The sequence below is a fragment of the Poeciliopsis prolifica genome, unplaced genomic scaffold (assembly GCF_027474105.1).
Source record: "Poeciliopsis prolifica strain line A6 unplaced genomic scaffold, Auburn_PproV2 SCAFFOLD060, whole genome shotgun sequence".
Taxonomy (NCBI): domain Eukaryota; kingdom Metazoa; phylum Chordata; class Actinopteri; order Cyprinodontiformes; family Poeciliidae; genus Poeciliopsis; species Poeciliopsis prolifica.
In genome coordinates this window covers 746,482-772,156 of record NW_026562435.1, presented here as the reverse complement: position 1 = coordinate 772,156, position 25,675 = coordinate 746,482, and the positions used below count along the sequence as shown (strand labels likewise).

Here is a 25,675-nt window from a genome sequence, read left to right as displayed (position 1 = left end):
AACAGCTCTCCGAATGGCTCACACTGAGCACCGGAGATACGGCATGGGCACACAGAAGCCTTGGCCAGAGAGTCTACATGTCCATGACGAGGATCAGAAATGAATAAACCGGGTGACTCTGTGGTGCATGAGGTTCAAAATGGACAGATTAAAGCTGAATGCACCACTGCTGTCAAATCAATGCAGGAAAACAACTGAGCACAAACATCCACCGTCATTGTTGACAGGCAACGTGATCCTTGATCTGTTCTGCTAGTAGACTCCGAGAAAATTAGTAGAGGACACAAAGACAACAGACATGTTCTTTAACATGCATAGCAAAATGTGGCAGCCAACTCAGTCTAATGACAGTCTAATAATCTAATGATTGTAGGTGTTTGTACCCACACATACACACATCATGAGATAATGTTCTCAAAGACACAAAGCTAAATTTTGCATCCAAGAGACTCAGAGATAGCTGCAGGGAAGAAATCTTATTTCTCCCATTTTTCATTATTATACTGATCTCATGAAGCAACTTAAGTTATTTCTATCTGGGGACACCCTTATCATCAAATTCAATACTGCTCCATTTCAGAAGCTCAATTCAATAATGATGAACATGATACAGAAATCTTTCATCTTTCTGTTTTCTTACTGCTTTTTTATTTCATTTCTTCAGAACTGGAAGCCAACTAAGGAGAGTTTGTGTTTCTGCTTTTACTGCCACATGAATCCTGCAATGCCTCAAAAATCTAATAGAGAGTTTAATCAAAAGAAACGATTAAAACATTTCATCTGATTTGGGTGTGATATAAAAAACAAGGAACAGAAAATATGACACTATTGAGCATAATTGTCAGGTGTACCTGCAAGACTACTGTGGCTTAGAACCTGTATTATGACTCGTACAGAGGAAATATCACCCAACCTGCTTTTAAACTGACCTGGAGCACAATGCACGAACAACACACACAACGGGTAAAGATGTACAAGGTTTGCAAATAGATCAATCAGTACAGAAAAAAACATTATTGCTGACACCCATTAAATACTGTTCAGCTTTTACACCAATGCAACAATGCAGCATAGAGTGCCATTTATAAAGTTACCCAGTTAAACATTATCAGCTGTAATGTTTGACTTAATAATTTTGTCATAAAAGGAAAAAAAAATCTAATGTGGGCAAATTTTCAAAGTTACATTTTTTATTCAGTCATCTATAAATGTCCAGTTATGTGCTAGCTAAATATTTTTGTTCACAGCTAAATATTTTGATTGCTACTTAATCATCTTAGTTTGAAACAGTAAAACATGGTGACAATAAGACTTAAAAATATTAACAAGCTAAGTAAACCAAATTAATGCTGCTAATTTTTTATTGTGTAACTTCACAAATGTCAGCTCATAATGAAAATGCAGCAAACAAAGAAATGTGACTGCTCTGAGACACATTTGTACATTCTGAAAAAAGGGAAAGGCAACCAAAACCGGTCATTTTGTTAAAATTGCAGACAAAGGTTTAGTTACAGAACATTCCTCTGAAGCTGCATAAATCCATTCATTAACAGTTAAATTATTTAAACAAGCTTTTTGTTGAATGTTAATGGTCATTGTGTGTCTTACTGAGTGTTATTTTCTCTCTTATCGGTACTTAATTTTAAGTTGTTTTATTGGTTTTATGTCCATTGCTCTGTGACAGTTTACTCTGTTAAAGACTTTCTGGAACAAATAAGCTACTAGAGGAAGTGAAATACTGAATGAAGTACACCTCTGACATGATAACCAAATCTAGCTACTCAAAGCTGTTTAAATACAATTGTTTTGTTGGGTTATTCACTACGGATATGTCAACAACAAACCAGCTATACTTTAACGTTTTTTTATTGGACAAGTAGCAGATTGCACCCCACACAGATCAGGACATACGACCATCCTCGCTCACACTCAGACTTCTCAGGACCTTCTTGTTGCACGGCAACAGTGCTACCAACTGTGCCACTTGATGAAACCAGATAAACAGATACCAAAAGAAAAACCAGCCTGACTGTTCAGTCATATTTCCTCGTCCTCTCTGGAATGAAGCCTTTGCAGCAGAAAGTGACAAGAGAACTAAGATGCAAGTTAAAAAAAGCTTCGATGTCAGAAAAATGCTGCCACATTGTGTATTTCGCACATTTCAGAGAATCGTCACAGCTAATGGAGACAGATGAGTAGTGGAAGGGAAATTAAAGGCAGCATTTGAGAGATCCTTGAATGCTCAACATGCTTCAGTGTGTCCCTGGGGGCTTTTAGACTCACACTGAGCCAGAAAGGAGCCGGATGACTTTGAAGGTAAGCGTGGATCCATCTACTTCTAGCGGCACTAAATCAATGTGTCCTGTCACTTTGACGACACCGAATGGTTGGCCCATAATGTGTCCCATATGGTTAGTCTTAATGAAGGGGATGCGCGCTCTGCTTTAATAAATGCACCACATGCCTGGTTTCAATCATCTTTACACAGCATTTGCCTTGATTTGTTTTTCTTTTTTTGTGCAAATACAGAATTGTTATTTTGTTTTCCTCAAATTTGAATGAATTGATATTAAATAATAAAGAAAAACCTTTCAGTGTAGTAATTCTGTTCAAACTGTCCTGTGGTTCAGTGGCAAGGTTCCAATCCATCAACTGCTCTTACAGCTCTGTCAGATAATCTGGCTGTATAATCACACAGGCACCTAACATTTCACTGAATATGCATATAAACTACAGAAAAGTTTCTTTGGTGCCAGCGTGTAATGAAAACAACGAGCCACGCAGTCCATACCACAAACTGCACACTGAGCAAAACTCAGGAATAGTATTACCATAACGGGGGCTAGGAAGTTGATTAAGATGCACATCAAGTCTCCTTGTTCAACACAAATTATGGAGGTTGTGTCGAAGACCAAAAGAAAAAACAGTCTGACTATTCAGTCATATTTCCTTGTCCTCTCTGGAATAAAAGCCTTTGCAGCAGAAAGTGACAAGAGATCACTTTCTGTTAGGCATGTCAACTCTAACAGCATGTTGACAAAACTTTAGTTACTCAAATTATTCAAAAAATAAAACTGAACTCTTAAATGCCCCTAATTTAATTTGGTAAATCATTCACTCAAAGATGGACAGTATACATAACTTTTCTTTACCAGTAATTTAAAACAGCTTCTCACTACATTTCAGACATTACCAGGGAAATCTGTTATGTCTGTACTATCTCAACTGTAAGGTATGGGAGTGGCAGCTTCATGTGGGACTGAGGAACTGGTGCCACTTCCATCCTATGAAGTTCGGCCTGGGAGGATTTTATTGATTGATGATAATGTCTGGGTCTTTGTTGTTTTTTGGGCACCAATAAGCATCCTTAAAATGACTGGCGTGATGCATGGGGTATCTCCCCCGGATCTCCTTCCTGGAGGCCGATTCAGCGTGAACGGCGGGAAGCGCACTGAAGGTGTATTTGTACAGGTGAGCGGATAGACTGAACACTGTGGGCGGGTTTGCTTAGATGATTAACATAAGTGTAGCTTATGTTAATCATATCAGCCCGGTCTCATGACAGAGCTCATCAAAGACGTCAAATCCCAACATAAACACAAAAGCTATAAATGTCTGGGCAAGGTGAGAGTTCATCTATTAAATTGACTGAACATGAATACATAAATGAAAAACTGGAGTATAGATATTTTTTTATATAATTTGTGAGCCTGCCTCTTTATATTTGAATTGAATATAATGTCAGATATTTGTATATCTGTTTCCAAGCAGCTGACTTAGAAAGTGAGCTGCTATTGTTACAGGTTAATTTTCTAAGGGACGCTCTAATGTGAAACTTGGACTGATGTTTATATTTGATAGTAATACTGCTGTTATGTTACATTTACCAATATTTTATTTTATCTATTTTGTATCCGATTGCTTGATTGATCATAAGAATAATTGATAGATTATTCGATTACTAAAACATTTGTTTACAACAGTCCTAGTATGTGAAATAAACCAGAACTTCAGCAAACTGCTGGCAGAATTTTTGGACGGAAATCAAAAATGCTTGATTTTGAAGATATAAATAAATTAATATCTGATATATTATTTCAGTTGGCATTTAGCAGATAAAAATAATATTGGAAATTCTAAATAAAATAAAGCAATAAATGTTGGTTTGATTTATCTTCAATGAGTAAAGAAGATGTATGTACAATTTGTGTATTTATGTTGGGTTTCAAGGTTGAAGAAAAAATAAAAATGAGCTTTGAGTAAATAATTATCCAGGTTCACCTTGCTGCGCATTCAATCAGCAGCTCACCCAATCAGAGATGCATTCGGATGCCAAAAATTTCCGAGGTATCATTTTTGCAGTTCTGAGTTGCTATATATACTTTTCACATGACTTAATGTGATGAATTTGATACCGTGTATAAACTCACACATTACTGAAGTTTGGAAAGTAATGCAGAGATGAGAAAAGATGAGTCCACACATGCAACACAATACAAAGAGACAGTTAGTTGTAAATATGATGCTTGTTTCTGTAAAGTCCTAAGCAAGCCAGCACAGAGCACAGACCATGTGTCAATCTCGGAAGAAATGTGATAAATTCTTGCTTCTCTGGAGAACCGAAATATGTCACCAAGCCGCTACTATGTGTGAGATTACACCCAGAATCTGATCAAAGAGTGTGGATAGACAGTTGATTCATCTCTGCCTTGGAAAACTGTCCGTACAGCTGGATTTGTGTGTGTGGAAGTTTTTCACAGCAGATGAACACATGCAGCTCCTGACCTGATGAAATCTGTCCAAACCAGACTTCCACTTTTTTTCTACCCATTCTTCTTTATGAAACCACAGAGGTTAAGTAAAATTGGATAGAAAATGTCTATAAACAGACATTTTCTCAATAAGATTTAGATCTGGACTTTGGCTGGACAGTTCTAGCACAAAGATATCAGCCATCAGCCTATATGTTTTCGGGTTGCTGTCCTGGAAGATGAACCTCTTCCACAGTCTTACGTTTTTTTTTCAGAGAGTTGGAGTGTCCTTGAGATTGTCAAAAGGAGAAAATTGTGTCAAAATTGGCATTACTGCCACCCGTCAAATCCAGAGGGTTTGTTAGCAAGTTGTTGTAATTACATTGTATGCTCAGTAGTAAATCAAAGATTAATGCATCAAATTGGGTCCAAAAATCAATACATTTGTATTGTGGCTACAAATGACAGATTCTTTGAGAAGCAATAACTTCTCAGATTTACTACTTTACTTACTATTAATTTTTGCAAGTGCAAAATGTGTCTGCCACAGCTGTGCTGTGCCACAGCTGTCCATGCAATGACTCTCTGTCATTGCATGGACCCAATGACAGAAAACATGGCTGGTCACATATTTGGAGTTTTTAATGCTTCACAGAACAACTACATTTATACTGAAATTAAGGTAGACATTTAGTTGCCACTGATAAAATCATTATAAACTGAAGTGCAAGTTGTGGCCATAACATGATCAATGCGGGGAGAACATTCAGAGCAGAAATGTATTTCAAAGCACCGAGTACGGCAGTAGATGTTATGGTATGGAAAGTTCAGATTTAAATGGGAATAACTCAGGGGGTTTAATGTGGCATTTCAAAAGGAAAACATTACATGTGTGAGAAAATGACAGTACTACTGCTGCTACAAGATGATGTTTCAGTTCTCAAAGGACCACACATTTACTGTGCATGTATCTCTTATCACCCCAGTCTACCTCTAAATATGAAAACATAATCATCCGCACACGCCTCAGTTGTGCTACAGCAGAGCCTCAGAGCTGACAGCAGAGTTCAGTCGATGAGAATACGGCGAGGCTTTACCAGCAAACTACGCATACTGCTCATTAGTCGATGGCAAAATGTCCCGCTCTCTCCCACTGATTACATCTACTGAGTTAATGAGCCACACACAACACTAACCCCCTCACCCTCAACTCTCTAGATTCTGGATCCCAGTCTCCATATCTCTTTGCCTTCCTCTCTTCATGTCTCATGAACACAATGTTCAGTTTCATTTGAAGTGACCCTGATCAAATTTCATGAGAGATCTTCTTTCCCACAAACACTACAGTTATTCATCAAATCTGTGGGAGGACAGTTTACCAATTATCAGAAAGCGGTGTTCCGGCGCGGTAGCTGGAGTGTGCTTTGCTGATTGGTTCGCTCTGCTAATTGATTACACTCACAGCAGGTTGTGTCAGACGGAAGCTCCGTCTCTGTCAAAAGATTTTCAAGATACTGCATTAGGGATTCACCTGTTGTATCAGTTCAACAGATACTCACACAGGCACCGCTGTTGATAATCACTTTGACCATCCTTTCCTCACCAGGGTTGTTTAGTTAATTTTCTCATTTTTAAATTGTTCTTTAGAACAGTTTTGAGATTTTATGAGGTTTGTCCTTTAAAAATGAAGCTAAAAAGGAAAAAGAAATCAGTTGAACAAAATAAATTTTTGTTTAATTAAAGTCAGCAAATAGAATAGGGTCATTTAAACTGAACAAAAACAGTTTACAATACAATCTTGAGTCATCTGTTTGTTTTATTTTCATCTGACTGCTATTAGGTGACACAAAGCAGACAAATATCGCCTGCATTTAATATGTGAAGAAACTTGGAACTGTTTCAAAATAGTAAGCTTGTAAAATTATTTCTAATTCTCCTCTGAAAATTTGATTGAAAACAATTCAGCTGTTTTTACTCTATAGTGATTTAGATTTAATGGTGCAAAGCAACAATAAATGTTGATCTTTTATTTATGTTTCTGTCCTAATTTACAATTACACAAAAGATAGTTGTTGTTGCTGTTAATCACATATAAAATGAAGCAGATTTTAAGATATTGCATACAGCAGAAATTAATGTGCAACTTAGCTAAATTAGACATAACTCTGTCAATCTGAATTTAACCAATGATGGGATTTTATTTGCATAAGTTTTTTGCAAATAAAAGGAAACTGTCCTCCCACATATATACATATATATTGGTTTATACTTTAATCTAATATTTTATAAATATAAATTTGTTCCTTTCTAGGTGGCTCTTCAAACTACCCAATCTATGAATTATCAAATACAAACATATTTGCCTTGCTTTGGTATGTGTAGAATTTGCATCAAGCAGCATTGGGAAACATATGCTATTTTGGCTACTTTAAGAATAGAAAGTTGTTTAAGGGTAACTCGTGATGATAGACTGTTGCGGACAGGCAGCAGGGACCTGTGCCTCCATTAAAGCCCTTGTGCTGCAGAGATAAACATAAATCAAATTTTATGTGTATGTGTCGTGTCACAAAAACTAGACCAATTTCATTTTATACCTTTTTTTATATCTAATTTAAAAAATTGCACTTTAAGCTTCAGCAATATCAAAAAAAAAAAAAGAAGAAGAAAATCAGTTTTCATCTGCTACATCACGAGTCTCCAACCTGCAGCTCTGGAGCCACAGAGGCTCTTTGGGTAACTTTAAATTTTTTATATTAAAATATTACCTTGTGTTTTTTTTTTTTTTTTTTTGCTTGCTTTGTTTTTTCCACTCTGTTGATCTGTGACTCCATGAATAGACACTAACCATGTCCCTCTGACCACCACCAGCAGGCAAGGAGGTGTAGTGTTTTGATTTATTTTTTGTTAATCTTATAAAGGACTATAAAAGACACTACAAATATTTTTTTGTAAATATTCACCATTTCAAAATATACACGTGTTTTCAGTGTATTGACTCTGGTTATGTCCAAGCAAGTACTGATATTAATAACTCAAAGAGAAATACACAAAGCTTGTGTTAGCGTGTATCTGGAATGCACGCTAAATAAATGAGTGGGTGGATTACAGTTTAATTACCAGCTGGTGCATCAATGTTTAATAGCTATAAACTTGTGACGAAAAGGCCTGTGGGTACTGAAAACAGAACTTCTCTAAATGCATCTCAACTCCGCCCGGCTCCATTCATTACCCCAAAGAGATAACCCAGGCCCAGGAAAATGCAGAGTCAGCGCCCGACACACTCTCTGGGACACAGCGAATCAGTCTCTCTTATTTTCTGTCGCCCTCTAATGCAATGTAATGAGTCGGTGGCATACCTTAGTGCAGAGTTTCAAACTGCTTCTTTCAGCCGCAATATTCCTGGCAGCAGCTTTCCTGCATATGAAACTGTTTTCATGCAAAGAAACGGTGATGGCACAGGAGGAAGGATGACTCCATCCGCATCTGAGCCACTGTTAGAACAATCTGACTGATATCACATTACCGAGATGACTTCAGCCGGACTGGTTGACTTATTATTCGAGCAAACTTAAGTTAGAGTAGTCAACAGCATTGTAGCACTGTGAAAAAATATACAGAAAACTGGATCTGGACAAAGGGAAATTAATGTCCAATACTTGAATTGACTCAAAAATAAAACTAAACAATATAAGGTTGCAAAAAATAATAATAATAATAATAATAAAATACAGAAAATTCCTCCTAGTGTCTGCAGGTTATATAAATTATTCTGCCTTGCAACACATTTTTAAAGCGGACAGACTGAGGTCGCGGTTCTGCAGTGGTCATCCCAGTGACCAAACCTTCTCTGGTGCTGATTCGTTTGCCGATATATGGAAGGGAGGGGGGTTGCACCAGGAAGATTCTTCCCATAAATCTGCAGCAGCTGTGCAATACTGTCAAGTCACACTGAACCAATATCCCCTGGGAGTTTTTTTAGCAGCTTGTTGAAAAATTATAGCAGCACCGACTCTGACAGGCCAGCCTTACATCAAAATGGGAAACATCTTTGAAGCTCCCCAATGAAGGGTGGGGAAATGTGAAACTTTTCAGAGATATGCTTTAAGTCTTCTCACTGACAGATTCTAAATGTTCAAGGAAAGAAAGGAATAATAGCAACTGAAAACACAATAAAAGTGCAAAAAGACAAAGAATCCGAAGTGAAGCAAAATAAAGTGTAGGAGACTGCACGTCTATTGGTTGCATGCAGAAAAAGGATGTTTATCTGTCACCTCTTGTCACCTCATCTTTACCTTTGAGGAAAGCCCACATGCCTTTAGAAAACGTTTGGAGTACAGCAGGTCTGTAACCAGAGCCATCATGATGCTGCTCCACTCTGAAGGAATGTAAGCACCAGAGGCTGCGGCCTGGTCAACCAGGGCCAAACCTGGGATTAAATCTGCAATTTAAACTGGGTTTGGCGTCTTTACGGCTCCAGTGAAAAAGTTTTGTGTTTTACTCTTGTTGACAATTCAAATAAGAATCTGAATTGTCTAAATTTGTGCACCAGTCACTGTGAGTTATGGAGTTATGCATATTTCTCCTCATTAGGTCTGACAGCCCACTTTGTGCCTGGGGATAATGCTGTATTTATTGGGATGGAGGGTGTGGAATGTTTGTTTCAGCTGATTTATGAAAACCTTTTGATTGACAGGAGCTGGAAAACTCATAGGAACTTAGAGAACTGCCAACCTGGAGAGGACATGATGATGAAGTCCAACACTTGGCACTTATAGTGTAGCAGATAATCCAGCTTTGCTTGAACTTCTACGAAACCAAATTCTGGTTTTGTTCACTACAAAACCAGAATTTTGTAGTGATTGTAGATTGTAGAGCCCATTGTGTCCCTGACAGTCTGACTGCACAGAGAGACTGCAGAGGCCCAAGCTAGGTTGGGTTTTGAATTAGAAAAACAGTGACAAAAAGTAAAAGCTAAATAAACTCACAATAACCTGCTTCAAATCTTCTTCAGAAGACAAGAGGTAAAATGGTTATGTAACAATTTCATGGCTTATTGAGGAGCTTGGGGTGTAACAACGTTTGAAGCTGTTCACTGTGTACCTTCCATATCGTTTTCTCAAGACTGGGTATTCTCAAAACAATACCAATGTCTCCAGCCTGCACCAAATCTAATACCCAGTAGTGCATGAAGTGCTGTCTGAATTCCAACATCATTATTTTGTTTCTGGATCATTGCTTGCATAAAAACTTACAGGTTCACCAAGGTCAGAGCTTTGATGCAAACAAACCATTTATCAAAACTTTTAACTCTCCGCTGCTTTAATTAGCAGGCAGCAACGCAGACGACATGGCTTCCAATGCTGTCGGGGCCTTCAGCGTCCGTTTTCAGATCTGGCCAACTTCACTAATTAATGTTCAAATGAAACATCACCACGGTGATTGCTCTTATTGCGCTGTGGAAATAAATGTCGCGACTGATGATTGCATTAAAAGGGCCACTCTAGAAAGGTTCATTATTCCTGTCTTGAGAGACTGAAAGGTGACTGCAGAACAATACAGAGCAGCTAATGTAGCCTTGATTGTAGAAACATAAAAGGTCAAGTTTTTAGAAGACAACTTTTCATACTTTACTATGTTTAGTATTCAAGGCGAATAAAAAGTGATTCTACGGATCTGTTATGTATTTATCTATAAAAAAGCTTTGAATTAGTCATGAAGCTAAAAATAATTATTAGATTGAAAGCAGTATTTGAAGAATTAGTGAAAGCTGAGTGTTTACTGTTAGGTCAATTTGTCATCAGTGTTTCAGCACCATAATCCAAGTGTATTTACAGAACTACAGTAGACAAGCTTAATCAAATCTCCCCACTTGGTTTAATTTGATTATGCTTATTACAGTGAACATAATCAATTTGTACACTCCTTTTCTTTTACCCTCATACACAGACTGTCTCTAGTGCAGCTCATGGAGCTGCGGAACATGCATTAACTGACAGCTACAAGCAGCATTGACCTTCAAAATAATAAGCTGTAGATTTACTATGTGCTTATCTCTGAGTCTTGGAGAAGCACCCGACAACAGGCAGGTTTCATCCTCCCAGTACACCACTCCAGTGACTGGATCCAGTTAAGCCAGTTTGATGAGGGGATAAGCCGCAGACTGCGCGCGACAAAAAGGAGAATCTCATCCGCCTCTGTGTTACAGCGTGACATGCCTCTTCAGACTCACTTCAGACTCACTTCAGACCCGTCACTCTCACACACTCCAGGTTCTTCAGCTGTCCCCATTGGATACCCTCATCTAATATCTTTATATATATATATATATATATATATATATATATATATATATATATATGTGTGTGTGTGTGTGTGTGTGTGTGTGTGTGTGTGTGTAACATGTCATTTATGATTTTATAATAAAACAGGACTCATTCACACCACATAAAACAAGATTAAATCTATAGCTTGCTGTCATCAACATGTGGAATGTATGGGTGGATGGGAATAACTGACTTCATTGTAAATGACATACAATAGTCAAAACAGATTTGTAAAAACAGAAAGCCGTATCGACCACTTGTGCGCCTCCTCATTTTCTTAATTGTTCATGTTCAGCATGCATGGCGATGACCATACAGGAAAAGCAGCACGGCGAGGTAAAAGCAGCTTAAAGATAACACTGTTTCCTCCATTTACTTTCATTCTGATCCTTGTTGGACACAGGCATATTTTATTTGGCTGAACCTACTTTAGCTGGTCGATAAATCACTGAACGGCTCAACACCACAATACCTTCAAGATCGGCTGTTGTATCAACCTTCCAGAACTCTCTAGTTCTGGAAGGTTCTGTATTCTGGTTCTGCTCTGAATTCAGAACCAGACCCAAAACATGGAAAAGCAGCATTCAGCTTCTATGCGCCACAAATCTAGAACAAACTTCCAGAAAACTGCAAAACAGCTGAAACACTGAGTTCCTTTAAATCTGGACTAACTACTTGTTTATAGTTGCCTTTTATTAATAACTGGAATGTCACTAATTTAATCACAATTCTAATTTTTCATTACTTTCCTTTATCATACCACTGTAATTATGCTTTGTTTGAAGTTTTATTTTTATCATCTGAAGCACTTTGAATTGTTGTGGTGCTGAAACTTGCTACTGTTTAAAATAAGAACTGTGGTTCTTCAACTGGGTCTCAAGAGGATGTGTGAAAGCAAAAAAACAAATTCTCTCAAGACATCGTGTAACTTCGATGTAGTAGTAGTCAGAAGTGTACATAAAGGTCGGTACACACTCTGACAGAACAGATACATTTGTTCTCCCTCTCAGAGCAGCAGGGACAAAATTATGTTGATCTGTTCTTGTAGTTTTGGTTTGGGAATTCTTCCAGATTGTTCTGGACACATCATGTGGACAGATCTTTGTTTCTTGCGTGGGATCCAAAAACTAATACACAAATGCTACAGTAGAAGGGACCCATGGGGACTTCCCAAGAGTTCTGCAGCCAAACCTATAGGTAAAAAGTGTTCCTGCCAGAGAAAATGTGATAAAGGTTGTTTTCTGAGACAGTGTGCCAAAGATCTGGCCAAAAACAGCTGAAGATGAGAGCATTGCAATAAGACAGAGCTAAATAAGCACAGTATGGATGACATTAGAATAAACAGATTCTACAGTGTTAAAGAAGAGCGTAAAAAATGTTACAGGGCCACTGAAACATCTCCAAAGGCTGCAGATGAGTAATGGAGGTGTCTGAATCTTGTCTCTAGTTTTCACATTGTTATTCTGGTTTTATGGGCCAGAAAGAGGCTCAGCGTACAAACTCTAATTGGCTGTTGTTTTACGTGAAAGCACAGCTTGTGTCGTATCCGTCAAAAAAGGAGGGAGGAAAAAAGGAGCAAATATATTTGTCAACAGAGATGCTCCTGTATTTATTTGGCAACCAGAAGGAAGGAAAGGGGACAGACATCACACATGGAACTGCATCGGAAAGGCTGGGATCACAGGGAACCAAAAAGGTTTCAAGAACCTCATATTTTTTGGTCAAGCTGGAAAGAGTGGTTTTGTTATGAGATCAAACTGCAGAATAAGACTATCAGAGGCTCTTCTATAAAGAACACTTCAATTGGATTCTAATTAGGCTTTGCAGACAGAAATATAGAACCTGTCTAGTAGGTTCCTGTCTATGAAAAAATCCTTTCAGAACTGTTGTGGTCTTACTGTTCTTGATGCTGCCTTGTTTTTGCTCAAACAGCTCATAGTCTAAAATCAGCAGAGCTCAGATCAGAAAGCTCTTCATCCATTCTGCATGAGCAGCACAGCAGCAGTTTTGCATTCATTCTAACTACATTTTCATTGGCCATTAAATTGCGCAAACTGAAATTACAAAAATGAATTTGCTTAATGGAAATGCACTAATTTTGAAAAAAAAACCTTAAGTTTGTATAAAAGTTTTTTTCACTAGGATATGGTGATTTTTCAGCCGTATTTAAACTCTTTTTTTCACTTCCTCCGAGACTCAGCCGGATGTCACAACAGCCAACAATGACGAAGAAGACAACAGGAAGTATTGGGAGGATGATGCCTTATTTTTGTTTTTTTGGACAACTTGCAACATCATAAAAAGTTGAGTGTCATTCAAACATGTTGAATCGATAGTTCTTCTATAAGACCTCCAATTAAAATTTTCTCAAAACACTGCATACGTAGCCCCTCCCAAGTAGACTGTGATTGTTGCTCCTGACCCACAATAAGATGCTAACATCTCCTCTGATTGGCTGATACATAAACACTGACAAGTTGACTGAATTATGATTATATTTCATGTAACTGTTTACATTTGTCACTTCAATAATTTTAAATGACTTGTTGTGCAACCAATCTTATTCACATTTGACTTTAATTGTATCTCAAATTCAATAGAAAAAGCTATTGGGAATTTTTTTTTTTTTTATCAACAGAATATTGCTCACATTTGTAAAGTAAGCTCAGCTTCAGTAACACATACTGGTGCTGGTGCAGTCAATTGACATAATGTCTTCCAAACCAGTTACTGGCAAGCTGTAGGTCAAAGTACCTGGTCAAAGTACAGTTTTTATAAGATCCTACTGGTTCCTAACATTTCATTTCGTGCTAGTTGGTGCTAATAGCGCCATAGTTTTTTACTTGTTCAGAGTACCAATTGGTTTTATGGAAACCTTACTCAGCTCATGCTGGACACCTAAGCACTGCTGTGAGCAGCGGGATGTCTATTGAAGCCAGCAGGAGCCCAGCCCATGTGTAGAACACATCTAACTGAGGCTTTGCCTTCATTAACCGAACTGTAATGGCAACAAATCCTTTTAAAGCTGACAATACCATCTACAGTCAGACATAAGCACTGACAACAGACTGTTGGGTGTTTAGGGAAAAGCAGTTGAGCCATCTGAAATAATTCAGTCTCTGTGTGGATCAGATCAATAAATCTATAGATCCAGCTTTTGTTGCAGTGCTCCCAGTATAAACTTTTCAGGTTTTGTTTGCAGAAGTCATATAAGGGTTTTAATAACAGTCTGCTGGTCAGGCCACTGAATGATGTTTAAATATCATATTTATCTATTTTCTTTTTCTTTTTACTTGTTTTATATAACATGCACATTTTCAGAGATTGTGTTTAATTTTAATTAGCTTAATGCATCAATATTCAAGGTAAAAGACAAGTTTGTGATATTTTTCACTCTGTTGTAGTGAAACTATGTAATTTGATTTCTTGATATCACATGCTAAATAAAACTGCTGAATTAAATTAACTTATTATGAATGCATGAAGCTGCATTTAGAATATTTCTGCATCAATCTAAAACACAACCATGCAACATGTTGTTCACATTTTTTTCAGTTCTAGTAAATGGCTCAAAATAAATCAAATGCAGCCCCTTCAAATATGTGTCATTCTTAAGACTGTTGGTAGTTGTGGTAAATATGATGTTTTTGCTGACCAAATGATCAATAAACATAATGCTGTTCATAAGTGAGATTTTTTTTTTTTTTTTTTACAAAGGAGAAAATAGTTGCTTTTAAAATTAGATACAAGATCTGAAAAAAATCACAGCAGCACTGCACACTGGCTAAAAATGCCCTTAGCCTTTCACCCTGAACACCAGAAGCAGCAGTAGATTTAAAGAGGAACATAATGAAGAGAGACACAGTAGAAAACAGCTCACTCCTGTATATTTAGCTAATGGACATCAGTGTGTGCGGGTGTGTGTGGGTGTGTTTCCTTTCACGTGTGTGTCCTGCTTGCTGCTCTCAGAGTCCTTCATCTTGGCCCTGGCTTTTATTGACCATATTGGAGGCCATAAATCATTGTGTGTGTGACTGCAAGTTTGTCTGTGTGTGTCTGTACGGCTGAGTGCCTCTCTGGGTGTGAGTAGCTGCACACAGCAATCTCAGGTCAGAGGAGCAACAGAGCGAGCAGTGTGTGCTTGTGTGTGGAAAAGCTGTGACAGGGCAACAGTATCCAATGTGGTCAACAGGCCAAGGGACAAGATGTACCCGACTGCTTCGCACCATTTTCCCACAGAAACGTACGTGCCACTCAGCCACGCAAAACTTCAGGCGAACAAATAACTGCAGGCGCGCGGAGATGCAGCTGGAAATGGAGATGGTGGGCGTTACACTTTTCACTTTATCGGCCCTGCAGCCTTCTTTTTAATCTCTCTCCACCTTATTATCTGTCTTTCCTCAAGGGTGGTGGTGCTTAAGTATAGATGGTGTTGAACTGGATTTGACATTAACAGCCCTCCATTAACATTTCTCACAGAGCTACTGGAGTGAGCAATCAAATCAAGCACTGGAGCAGACACACTGCAGGCGAGCACCACATGTAAACAAACCGAAACATGCACAGATACGGCCGTAAAGTCATGCATGACGTGACAGGAAAACAAAGTGTTGACCTTTCCAGTTCCCAAATGTCTGCAAGCAGAAAGGTTTAACAACGAGTTGGTGTGTTGCGATGGGCTGCAGTTGATGACTTAAAGGCACATCATTCGCTGCGATTTCCATTGTCCAGATAGTTGCTCAATTTGACATTTCCAAGATAAAGTCAGCAATTTCAATAAAACTCATGTATCAGCAAATAGTTTTAGCCCTTATTTTACTAAACTGCAATGGAAACATTTTTGCCAAGTGAGGAAAATATTAAGGGGTGTAAACACTTTGCTACATTCTTTGGATTAATTGCGGGTCAGTCCTGTAACACATCATATCTCCAGTGCCAGCACTAACACCCTTTCTCAATGCATCAGGTCATTGGAAATCACATGACTGACAGATCCATCATTCCATCAATCCATCTGCAAAAGGGAACTTTCCTTCCGCATTCATAACTTATATCAATTTTTTTCTTTCAGTGAGTATATTTTAATATTGCAGCTGTTTTCCCATTGGGTATGAAAAAGGAACCCCTTTGATATTTCCCCCCAGAAAGCTGAAAGTAAGCAGGGTGACAAATAAAACTAATCGAACTCCTTCCTGAACTGACCTCAAACGCATTCTGTTACAAAGTTCATAAAGTTCTTTGAACTTATCTGGATTAGATAAAAATGACCAGACAGACAAAACACAGATGTGTTTCATCTTATACACCAAGTAAATGTTTCCTACTCACAACTCATGCGCTGGATCTTAATCTTCTGATGGTCTGCCAAAAAAAAAAAGAACAACAAAACAGGTGAGATGCAAGCAAATGCATGAATATACTGTTTGTGTGAAAAAAAGAAGTGCATTTTTATAGAGATTTTTGAAGTGGGCACCCCTGCAGCTCAGAAAAAGCAGAGAGATAAATTGTCAGCAGCATATTTTTCTAAGTTTTTCTTCTGCTTCTCTCTCCTCCTCCCTTGAGATGGCAGCTTTTGTATCACCTCTCACAAAGCCTTCCAGAGAGTTCTTTCTGAGAATTGTGCAGATAAAGGCTGAGAGGGAGTTTAAGCTGGTCACTCTTTATGGTTCAACAGTGAAAAAATGGCAGATAGTAGTGGAAGGGTGGGGTGTGTGACAGACAGGAAACCATTGCCAGAAATCACACAGCAACATGACAGCTGTGGGAAAAGTTATTATATATATATATATATATATATATATATATATATAGAAATATAAAAAAAATGTCTTTGTTGAATGATAATTATGTTAAATCCAAAATTTCCAGGTATATATTTTTTTCCTTACTCTGAACAAGAAAATAACATATATATATATATATATATATATATATATATATATATATATATATATATATATATATATATATATATATATATATATATATAAAGGAGCATGCGAAACTGGAGAAATACCAGGGCATCAGGGAGGATCTAGAGAGGGCCTGGAAGGTGAAGACCACAGTGGTGCCTGTGGTCATCGGGGCCCTCGGGGCACTAACCCCCAAACTGGATCAATGGCTACAACAGATCCCAGGAATAACATCAGACATCTCAGTCCAGAAATGTGCAGTCCTTGGCACAGCCAAGATACTGCAGGACCCTCAAGCTCCCAGGCCTCTGGTAGAGGACCCGAGCTCAGAGGATAAGAACCACCCGCGGTGGGTGAGAAGGGAATTTCTCTCTCTCTCTCTCTCTCTCTTCTCTCTCTCTCTCTCTATATATATATATATATATATATATATATATATATATATATATATTTTTTTTTTTTTTTTAAAGGGTATCGATTTTTATTTCAGTCAAAAATCCACAAGATGTTACGTCCTAATAATGATGTCTTGTAGGGATGCGTCAATTGGAATCTGCTGATTCCAATTACCCATGAGGATTGATCACTGCAGATCACCAATCACTACCAATCACCAGAGTCGGCTGTTAATTTTTTGCTTTAGGTATAAATGGCAAAATGGAAAAATGATCTGGCAATAGATTCACCTAAATTAGACATAAACATAAAAAATACTTGCAGGCTCAATATAGCAGCTGTTCAGTCAAAAGGACAACTGAAAAACTTGCAATCAGTAAAATCATATATAACAATGAGGCTTTCTGTACCAGGAGTTACACGAGTCAAATAAATCTCACAACACTGTCTCGACCACATAATGTCAAGTGAAAAAAACATTAATTCAAAGTCAAATGCAGGTTGAATCAAAATAAACAACCCTGAGTTGCTGAATCAAAACTTTCTGAGAGCATAGCTTTGTTGATCTTCCTGACTGAGCTGAGTAAGTCTGCAGAATGCCAAGAGGAGGCAGAGGAGATGGATTATTTTTCCGTAAGATTATCTGTTTTAGGACAGCGAAAGTATTAATTAATATGTCAAATATTTTGCCGGTTTGTTTAAGAGACATTATGCAGCTAGAAGCAAACGTTCTGTGTGAGAGTTCACTGTGGAGGATGAACGCTTCTCTCTATGTATGACTACAAGCAGTGCGTAGAGGCAGCAAAATCAGAACCAGCGTCTTCCACCAACAGCTCATTGACTTCAATTATTTTCGGGGTTATTTGTTTAGCTTTCTTTCCATCATGTTCATCTGGGTGAGTATTGGTAGTTGTGCGCTGCTTTACCTTCTGCCGGTTAGCTTTTTCCCTGGATGTAGCCAAACTCTGTCTCATGTTTGTTCTTTAAATGTTATATTAGATTCGTTGTGTTGATGCATTTTGACTTGCTTCACTTCCGAGGTGTTTCTCCGTGGCAACACGCAAACGTCTCCATTCACTCCGAGCGTTAAAGTTCTTCACCACATTGCTTTAGAGTTGTTGGTGCGCGCTTGCGCAGTGCGAAGGAAAGAGAAGACAGCTGCACACAGACACTTACATACAGGTGATTGATTTTGGTGATCGGTGATCACCGATCATATACTTTTTTACGGAAATCAGCTGATTATGATCAGAGGCCGATCGATCGGCACACCTCAAAGTCTTGTATTTGTGATGTGAAATGCTGTTTGCAATACCATGTTTGTCAGTTTGAACTAATTGTCAAATTCATTTTGTACTCTTGTATGTCTGCATGCATGTGTGTATTTATTTCATATATATGTATGTTTTCATCTATTATCTTTAAACCTAGGTCAGGTCAGACAGGTATTTATGAACAATTAGTGAGATTGAACTATTTGGCAATTTTCTCAATAACTGAGTGATTCCCTGACTTTGTAATTCTGATCTAAATTACTAATTGTTATAATAATTACCTTGAGCAATTATTAAAGTCATTCATAGTTATAGCTGTCCTTGTCCCAGCACAGCAGCAGTGAATCACTTGTGGAAAACACAAAAAATGTTTTAACTTAATGAAGCAAAAAAAAAATAATTATCATAAAGATCATTCCCACTTTCACAGAGCATTACAGCTTTTTCACCTCTCTCTCTTTTATTTTCAGCTGCATAAAAGGTAGAAGAGAAACTGAACAACAGTGCAATCAGTTGAGCAAAACCTCTTCAGGAGCTTAAAAATGCGAATATACCCACATTTTTCTTCTTTGGGTAAAAAGGTAGCACTTTCTTTCACTGTTCTTTTGTCCAGGACTCCCGTCAAGCCTTCGCTTTAGATCCTTCCTCACTTACAAAAATAGAAATTATCAGACTCCAGAGAGATAAAATATGAATCGGCTTTAATTATAAATGTGCGTGGGCTTTCCTGGGATTGGCGAGAAGGTTGTGCTGTTCTGCTGAGAAGGGACTGCTTCACTGCGCTGGAAATTACACAAGTCTGGGAAAAAAAAGGAAGCAGCAGCAGCGGCACAGCGAAGTGGTAGTTATTTATTGATTAGTCAAGTGCAGCAAATGCCCTCTTTAAAGAATAGTACTCTTGGATGCATGTAGAGGGACAGTGAGTGAAAAATAAAGCTATAGGGGGTTAAAAAAATATTTCATAGCTGTGCTGAACACCTTGTTTCTTCTTGGCTGCTTTTTGTCTCCCTGAGGAAGAATAAAATAGAGAGATGCTGTCTTTGACAAAAAGCTCACTGGCCTTGGAATGTTATTTTAGGACCCCTGCTGTAGAGATGAAAACATGCTCTTAATGAATCAGGAGAGACCTCTGTTCCATCAGTCAACACACCTGTGCTTTACCTGTTAACACTGTTAGTTCATCTCAACAAAAACTGATTGTTGGATTTCTTTTACACATCACATTATCCCTGTATCATGACTTTATTAGAAAATTTATGGTGCGTCTATATGGTCAGAAAGAGTTGTACAGTCATTTTACCACAATTCAACTGCTGAGAGGAGTTTTTAAATGACTATTATAAAACCTTCTTGAGACAAAATCTCACTTGATATTTTGCCTATTCATTATTTAGTCATGTTTCAACTGAATGATTTCAGTTGAAGTCATTTATATTTTTAATAAATGTGATGAAATTGTCCACAAATAATGGAATCAAAGACAGAGGGCTTGAAGGATGTTACAAGCATTATTTCATTCAAACAAAAGAGAATCTAATAATCTGTCCTAAGACAGATTTTCATAACATGCAGGATGTTAACGATTACCTTCCAGAGGTGGGCAATCCTCATCCTCGCGGGCAGGCGTACTGCAACTCTGCAACTCCAACACACTTGAATCCAACAGCTGAATCATATCTAGAGTGCAGTCAAGTTTTCCAGAGTCCTATGACCTCAGGTCTGTTGAAGTACAGATACATCTAAAAGTTGCAGGAGACAGGCCCTTGAGGCCTTGAGTTCCCCAACCTTGTCCCAGACCAATGCATTTCTGACTACATCACTCTTCTACACAGTTAATCTTTACTTTTACAGTAACAACCACAAATCCTCAGTTCTTCCACTGAGGATATGCAAAAATGTAGCCTTGCAATAGGCTTCTGATTCTCATCTCCCTTCAAATGCTCCATCTGAGATTTCTCCCATTGAGGTTGATTTCTCTGGTGGAATTTGAACCTGGGAGTCGGCCAATGGAAGGAGAAGATGCGAACAGTGATGTTGGTTCTCTGTGCTGTTTTTGAATTGAAGTCTCCCTATATATGGTTGTATTTTAGCAATGGAAGTGAATGAAGTGAATGATGGCCTTCAGTCCATGCTCACCACATTTCGAAATATTGAGCCACTGCGATCAGAGCAAGACAAATGTTTCAAACATTTAATTACTGGAAAAGATTTTGTCACCCAACTTCAAACATGGTTGTGTGTAGCACAAGCAATTTTCTGTAAGTTTCATGGCGCTGAAACATTACATACATCACAGCTCAATGTTAACATTTGGGTAAAATTAGATCAGATCTTTTCAGACAAAGTCCACACCTTCACCAAGGAATCATTTCTCAATAGCTGAGGGTCTGAATGCCTCTGTTTAATCCTCATGCTGTCCTAGTTTGTGAGAGGCAGATGTCATGATCAGATGACAGGGAAACAACAGGTTATAGTTAAGTGGTATGTCCTACTGGTATTTCCTGAAATTACAGGTAATTCTTAATTGCTACAGCATTTTTTAACATATAGGAAAGTCTGTCATGTTATGAGTTTTTGACAAATAACAGCTTATGGTGAAAAACAAATTAAACCAGTGTCAACAAATAACCAAACATTGTAACTTCAGAAACTTTTTTATCATCTGACCAGATAATACTGACATTATTTTCTGTTACAAGGCATTAAGACATGACTCAGGGAAATTGTATTGCCATTAAAACAGATATAGGAAGTCCATGTCCTACAGACCCAGATCTCTGTCTTTTAGTTTGTAACAGGTTGTCCTTGCAGTCAAGGGTCTCAAACACAATTTCCAATTAAATCCAATTAAATCCTAAATCCTAAGACACCCAATCCCTGTTCTGGTCACTGCTGGGAATAGGTGACACATGTGGAATTTCTGTAAGCTGGTCTAAGTTGCCACATATTTTATGGATTTATGCAGCCCAATTACTTTTTGAGAACATTGAATAGGGAGCAGCTGATATACCTTGTGTTTAAATACTTCTTATTTTTCAACCTAAGAGAAAAGGCCAATTAAATACATCTACATAGACTTAGCATTGCCCAATAAACCATTTTTAGGTGGTTGGACAAGAGAAAACAACAAAGCATTAAAACACAGGTGCTACCAGTGGCATTAAAAGTATCCAAGCTGTTCTACCCATTTTCTTTCCCTTCCATCTTGCCTCTGCTCATTTCTTACACATTACATTCTCCTCCCTCCACTTCCTCATCCCTGTAAGCAGTGCAGTGACCTGAACGATACAGTGGTGATTACCTCTGCAGTTCGATGCTGAGGTCTCATTTCCGAAGCTCTATAAGCATTCCTGGAGGCACAGCTCGGCACTGATTGATGCGTTATAAAAGTCCGTCTTAACGTTTTCTGTGAAAACAAGCAGGGTCAGGATTTTCCATCTGCTTGGTTCCCCTGCATGTGTTCTACATTTGTATTGCTACAGTCAAGGTTAAGGCTTTTTAATCTGCAGGCAGTTGTCGAGTAGAGTGGTTTGAAATTTCACCATTACAGAATTTTGCTTTTCAAAAATATTGTTATATCTTTACTTTTCCTTACAAATGCTAACATGTCAGCCACAGGGGAAAACACAACCCCAACATGGGTTGGTGCAGTTTGGCACTCTACAGTCTGGCATATTCAGGAGAGTGTTTCCATCATGCATTAGACTCTCACTGGTCCAGCAGGGTTCAACACAAATGCCTAACATGCAGTCATGCTAGTGCAACAACAAACATGGCACACTAGCATGTAATATTCTAGGAGAGGTTAGTGCTACATTCACACTACTTCTTAATTAGATTGACATGTATTCAATTTGGATTAATTAATCCAAATGAATACTTTATGTGGCCACAAAGTTACTTAATCCAATCATGATGTATGTTTCGATACACCTGCTTTATTCTCAATAGAAGTGCTGACATTTCCAGAGTTATTGAAATTTCCTAAATTTATAAGCACACAGAAGACAATGTACCACTGACTGTGCTGAAAAATAGAAACAAACACAGAATGGACTCATGCCAGGGTCTGATGATAGTTGAGATGTTACTGCACTCCCTAATTAAACTACAGGCTAAGCAACACGTGTTATTGGTCATCCTGCAGCACAGAAGGCGAGACCACAGACAGGCTTTACTTCTTCAACATAGTGTCTACCCACTGAAGGCAGATGTATGTCACATTGACAGAAGGCAGTTTATATAAACCAGCCCTCTCATTTAGCATATTCTGATCGAGGCGTTTACATGATGCATTTTTAATTCGATCTGATTCCTAATCAGAATTGTGAGTCTGCTTATTGCCACGTATGACGCTATGGACCTGTTTGTCTTCCAAAGGCCCTGTGCACATGAAATACTTTCAGCAGATGTTGAAATCCATTTTATGCTGACAGATTGAGATGGTTACTATGTTTTCTTTTAGCTGTTATTTGAGATGTAGTAAAGGGTTTTGAGAGGCCAAAATAAAACCGAATCCAAAGTGAAACCTCTTATGCATTTCAATTGCAGCAACATTGATTGTCTTAATTTACACAACATAGTACAGCTAAAACCTTACATTTACCTTGCATCCTGTGTAATGCATTCTTCTGTCTTTGTTTATGCACTTTAGGATTTCCTGCTATCTGGTCCAAACTAGGACCAAGTCGGCCCAGTTTCTCATTCCTGCTGCAGCACAGAGCAGGCGTGTGGATATGTATGTCTCAGTGTGTGTTTGAACATATGTCACTGCCATGCTGCCACTTCCACGTAGTAAATTCTCCATCATGACTATCAGTATGATTAAATAGCGGTACCTGACCACATCCATCATGACACATAATCATAGAGAAGGTCACGCAGGTTCTGGGTGATATGGGAGGGAGCTAATGGTCTAGGCGCATTTAGTGTGAGTTCATTACTGTGTGTTCCAAGCTTTCATATCCTATTAAGACTTATTACACAAAAGTAAGACAGTGAGTGGGTGTATGAGAATGAGGTGAGTGACTGCATCCCATCATGTCCATTTAGAAGTTTACAACAAATCAACAGCTGAATTACTAGAAACTGAGATGAATTTTAGGTGTTTCAGCAGTGGTGTCCCCAGAGAGTGGTGTCACACTCTGAATGTTTACATTCATTTATTTTTTTGTGCAACAAAGTTCTTTTCAAAATTATTAGCCCCCTTGAGAACTGACCTTTCTCTATAGCCAAAGCACAAACAACTTTCACTTTGTAAAGCTAAGGTATGTCCTACACTTTACACACAGTATAAAATCCTCATTAAGCATTTGAGAAAGATTCATACCAAAAACAAAACAATTCAGTTTAAACTCAAGAAAAAGAATTGTTGATGCTCACAAAGCAGGAGTAGAATATACAAAGTTATCACACTGTTTAAGTGTCAAGAAGTGGAGTGAGAAGAATCATCAAAAAAATTTAGTCAGAGACCCACACTACAGAACGAGTCCGGCAGAGGTAGGAAGCTAAAGATTTCAAAAACTTTTGAAAAAACTAATGAGAGATGAGTCCACAGAGCCTAGAATAACAACCAAACACTGGTTAATGAAAGATCCATGTCATGAAGTGTGCTATCAAATCAGACAATCACTAGAACCCTGCATAGAAACGAACTGTGAGGATGTTGGCCAAGAAAAACTACACTTCTACAGAGGAGACACTTTGAAACCAGAAGTACTGAGGGTGAAGTGTGCTAAGGACAATCTGGAGAAAGGTTAATCATACTGGAATCATGTTCTTTGGTCAAATGAGAACAAAGTAGTGTTCTAGAGTTTGGAGAAAGAAGGAAGAGGTGTGTAACCTAAAGCACACTGTCCCCCACAGTTTCACTTGGTGGTGGAGATATGATGCTGGGGGATACTTCAGTGTGTCTGGAACTGGGAATCTGGTCAAGGTTGACAAAAGAAGGATATGTGAAAATTCAGAAAGAAAGCCTCAAAATCTACAGCTTGCCCCTGACTTCACCAAAACATGTGTGACCTTCTCTATGGATCGTCACTGTCTCCTAACATGACAATAACCCAAAACACGCCTTGATCCTGCTCAAGAGCTACCTGCAGAAAGCAACAGTGGACGATATTGACTGGCCTGCACAAAGTCCCGACTTGAATCTGTGGTATACACTGAACACCATCTCCATGGTAGAAGACCATCAAATCTGGAGGACACTGAAGAAGAAGAATGGACTGGGATTCCTCAGGAGAGGAAAAAAATAAAATCATTGATCATTTCAACAGTCCTTAGGTATTTAAAAAAAAATAATAATAATAATTAAATTTCATATGGGAAGAACGTGAGGGGCAGGCTAATAATTTCAGCCTCAATTGTATGTGACAAAAAAGCAAAATTAAATTGTAAAGATGCAATTCACAATTTTAAGATGGGATTTTACAATTTAACATAACTAACATTTATAATGACAATCTCCTTACTTTCAGACAGACTTAAACCGTTTTACCTTTTTGTTTTTTCTCTGATCCATTTAAACTGGGTCTACCTGCAGATGTGGCCTTGAACAAGAGCAACGCCTTGGCACTCCACTAAAAGGATTGTCAAAACGTCCCATCTGGACCATTTTAAGAACAACTGACCCTGCACTTGGAGGTCAACACTGCTCTCATGCATACTTTTAACAATCTCTGTGAAAAAGGAGGTTTTTTTTGTGCGTTTTCTTCTTAGACATGACTGCTTTATGACCTGCAGTGGCAGTCACAGTCTCCCTGCCAGTGTTTGTGCAAGGACAGACATGCTCCTCAGGGTGTGGGTCTTTGACAGCGATGCAGCATGAGCTCAGTATGCCCTTTACACAACAACTCATACTTTAAGAGCTCCAGGGCTGATTACAAAAACCTCAGCAGTAAACTAACACTCAGAGGGAATTAAAAAGGGCTGGGCAGATCTTTCTAATGAAATGTCTTTAGGGAGTAAGAAAGCAAAAAGTCTTTTTTTTTTTTTTTTTTGCTTATATTGAGTTAAAT

General features: G+C 38.2%; 1 protein-coding gene across 1 annotated transcript in view; it reads right to left on the bottom strand.

The window, feature by feature from the left end:
* Window positions 1-25,675, bottom strand: part of LOC129379684 (inactive N-acetylated-alpha-linked acidic dipeptidase-like protein 2) — a 312,373-nt gene that overhangs the window by 257,450 nt on the left and 29,248 nt on the right. Inside the window, exon 2 of the mRNA XM_055060485.1 lies at window positions 16,403-16,435. Coding sequence (XP_054916460.1) covers window positions 16,403-16,409 — 7 coding nt within the window. The 5' untranslated portion in view covers window positions 16,410-16,435. The remainder of the gene's footprint in view (window positions 1-16,402; window positions 16,436-25,675) is intronic.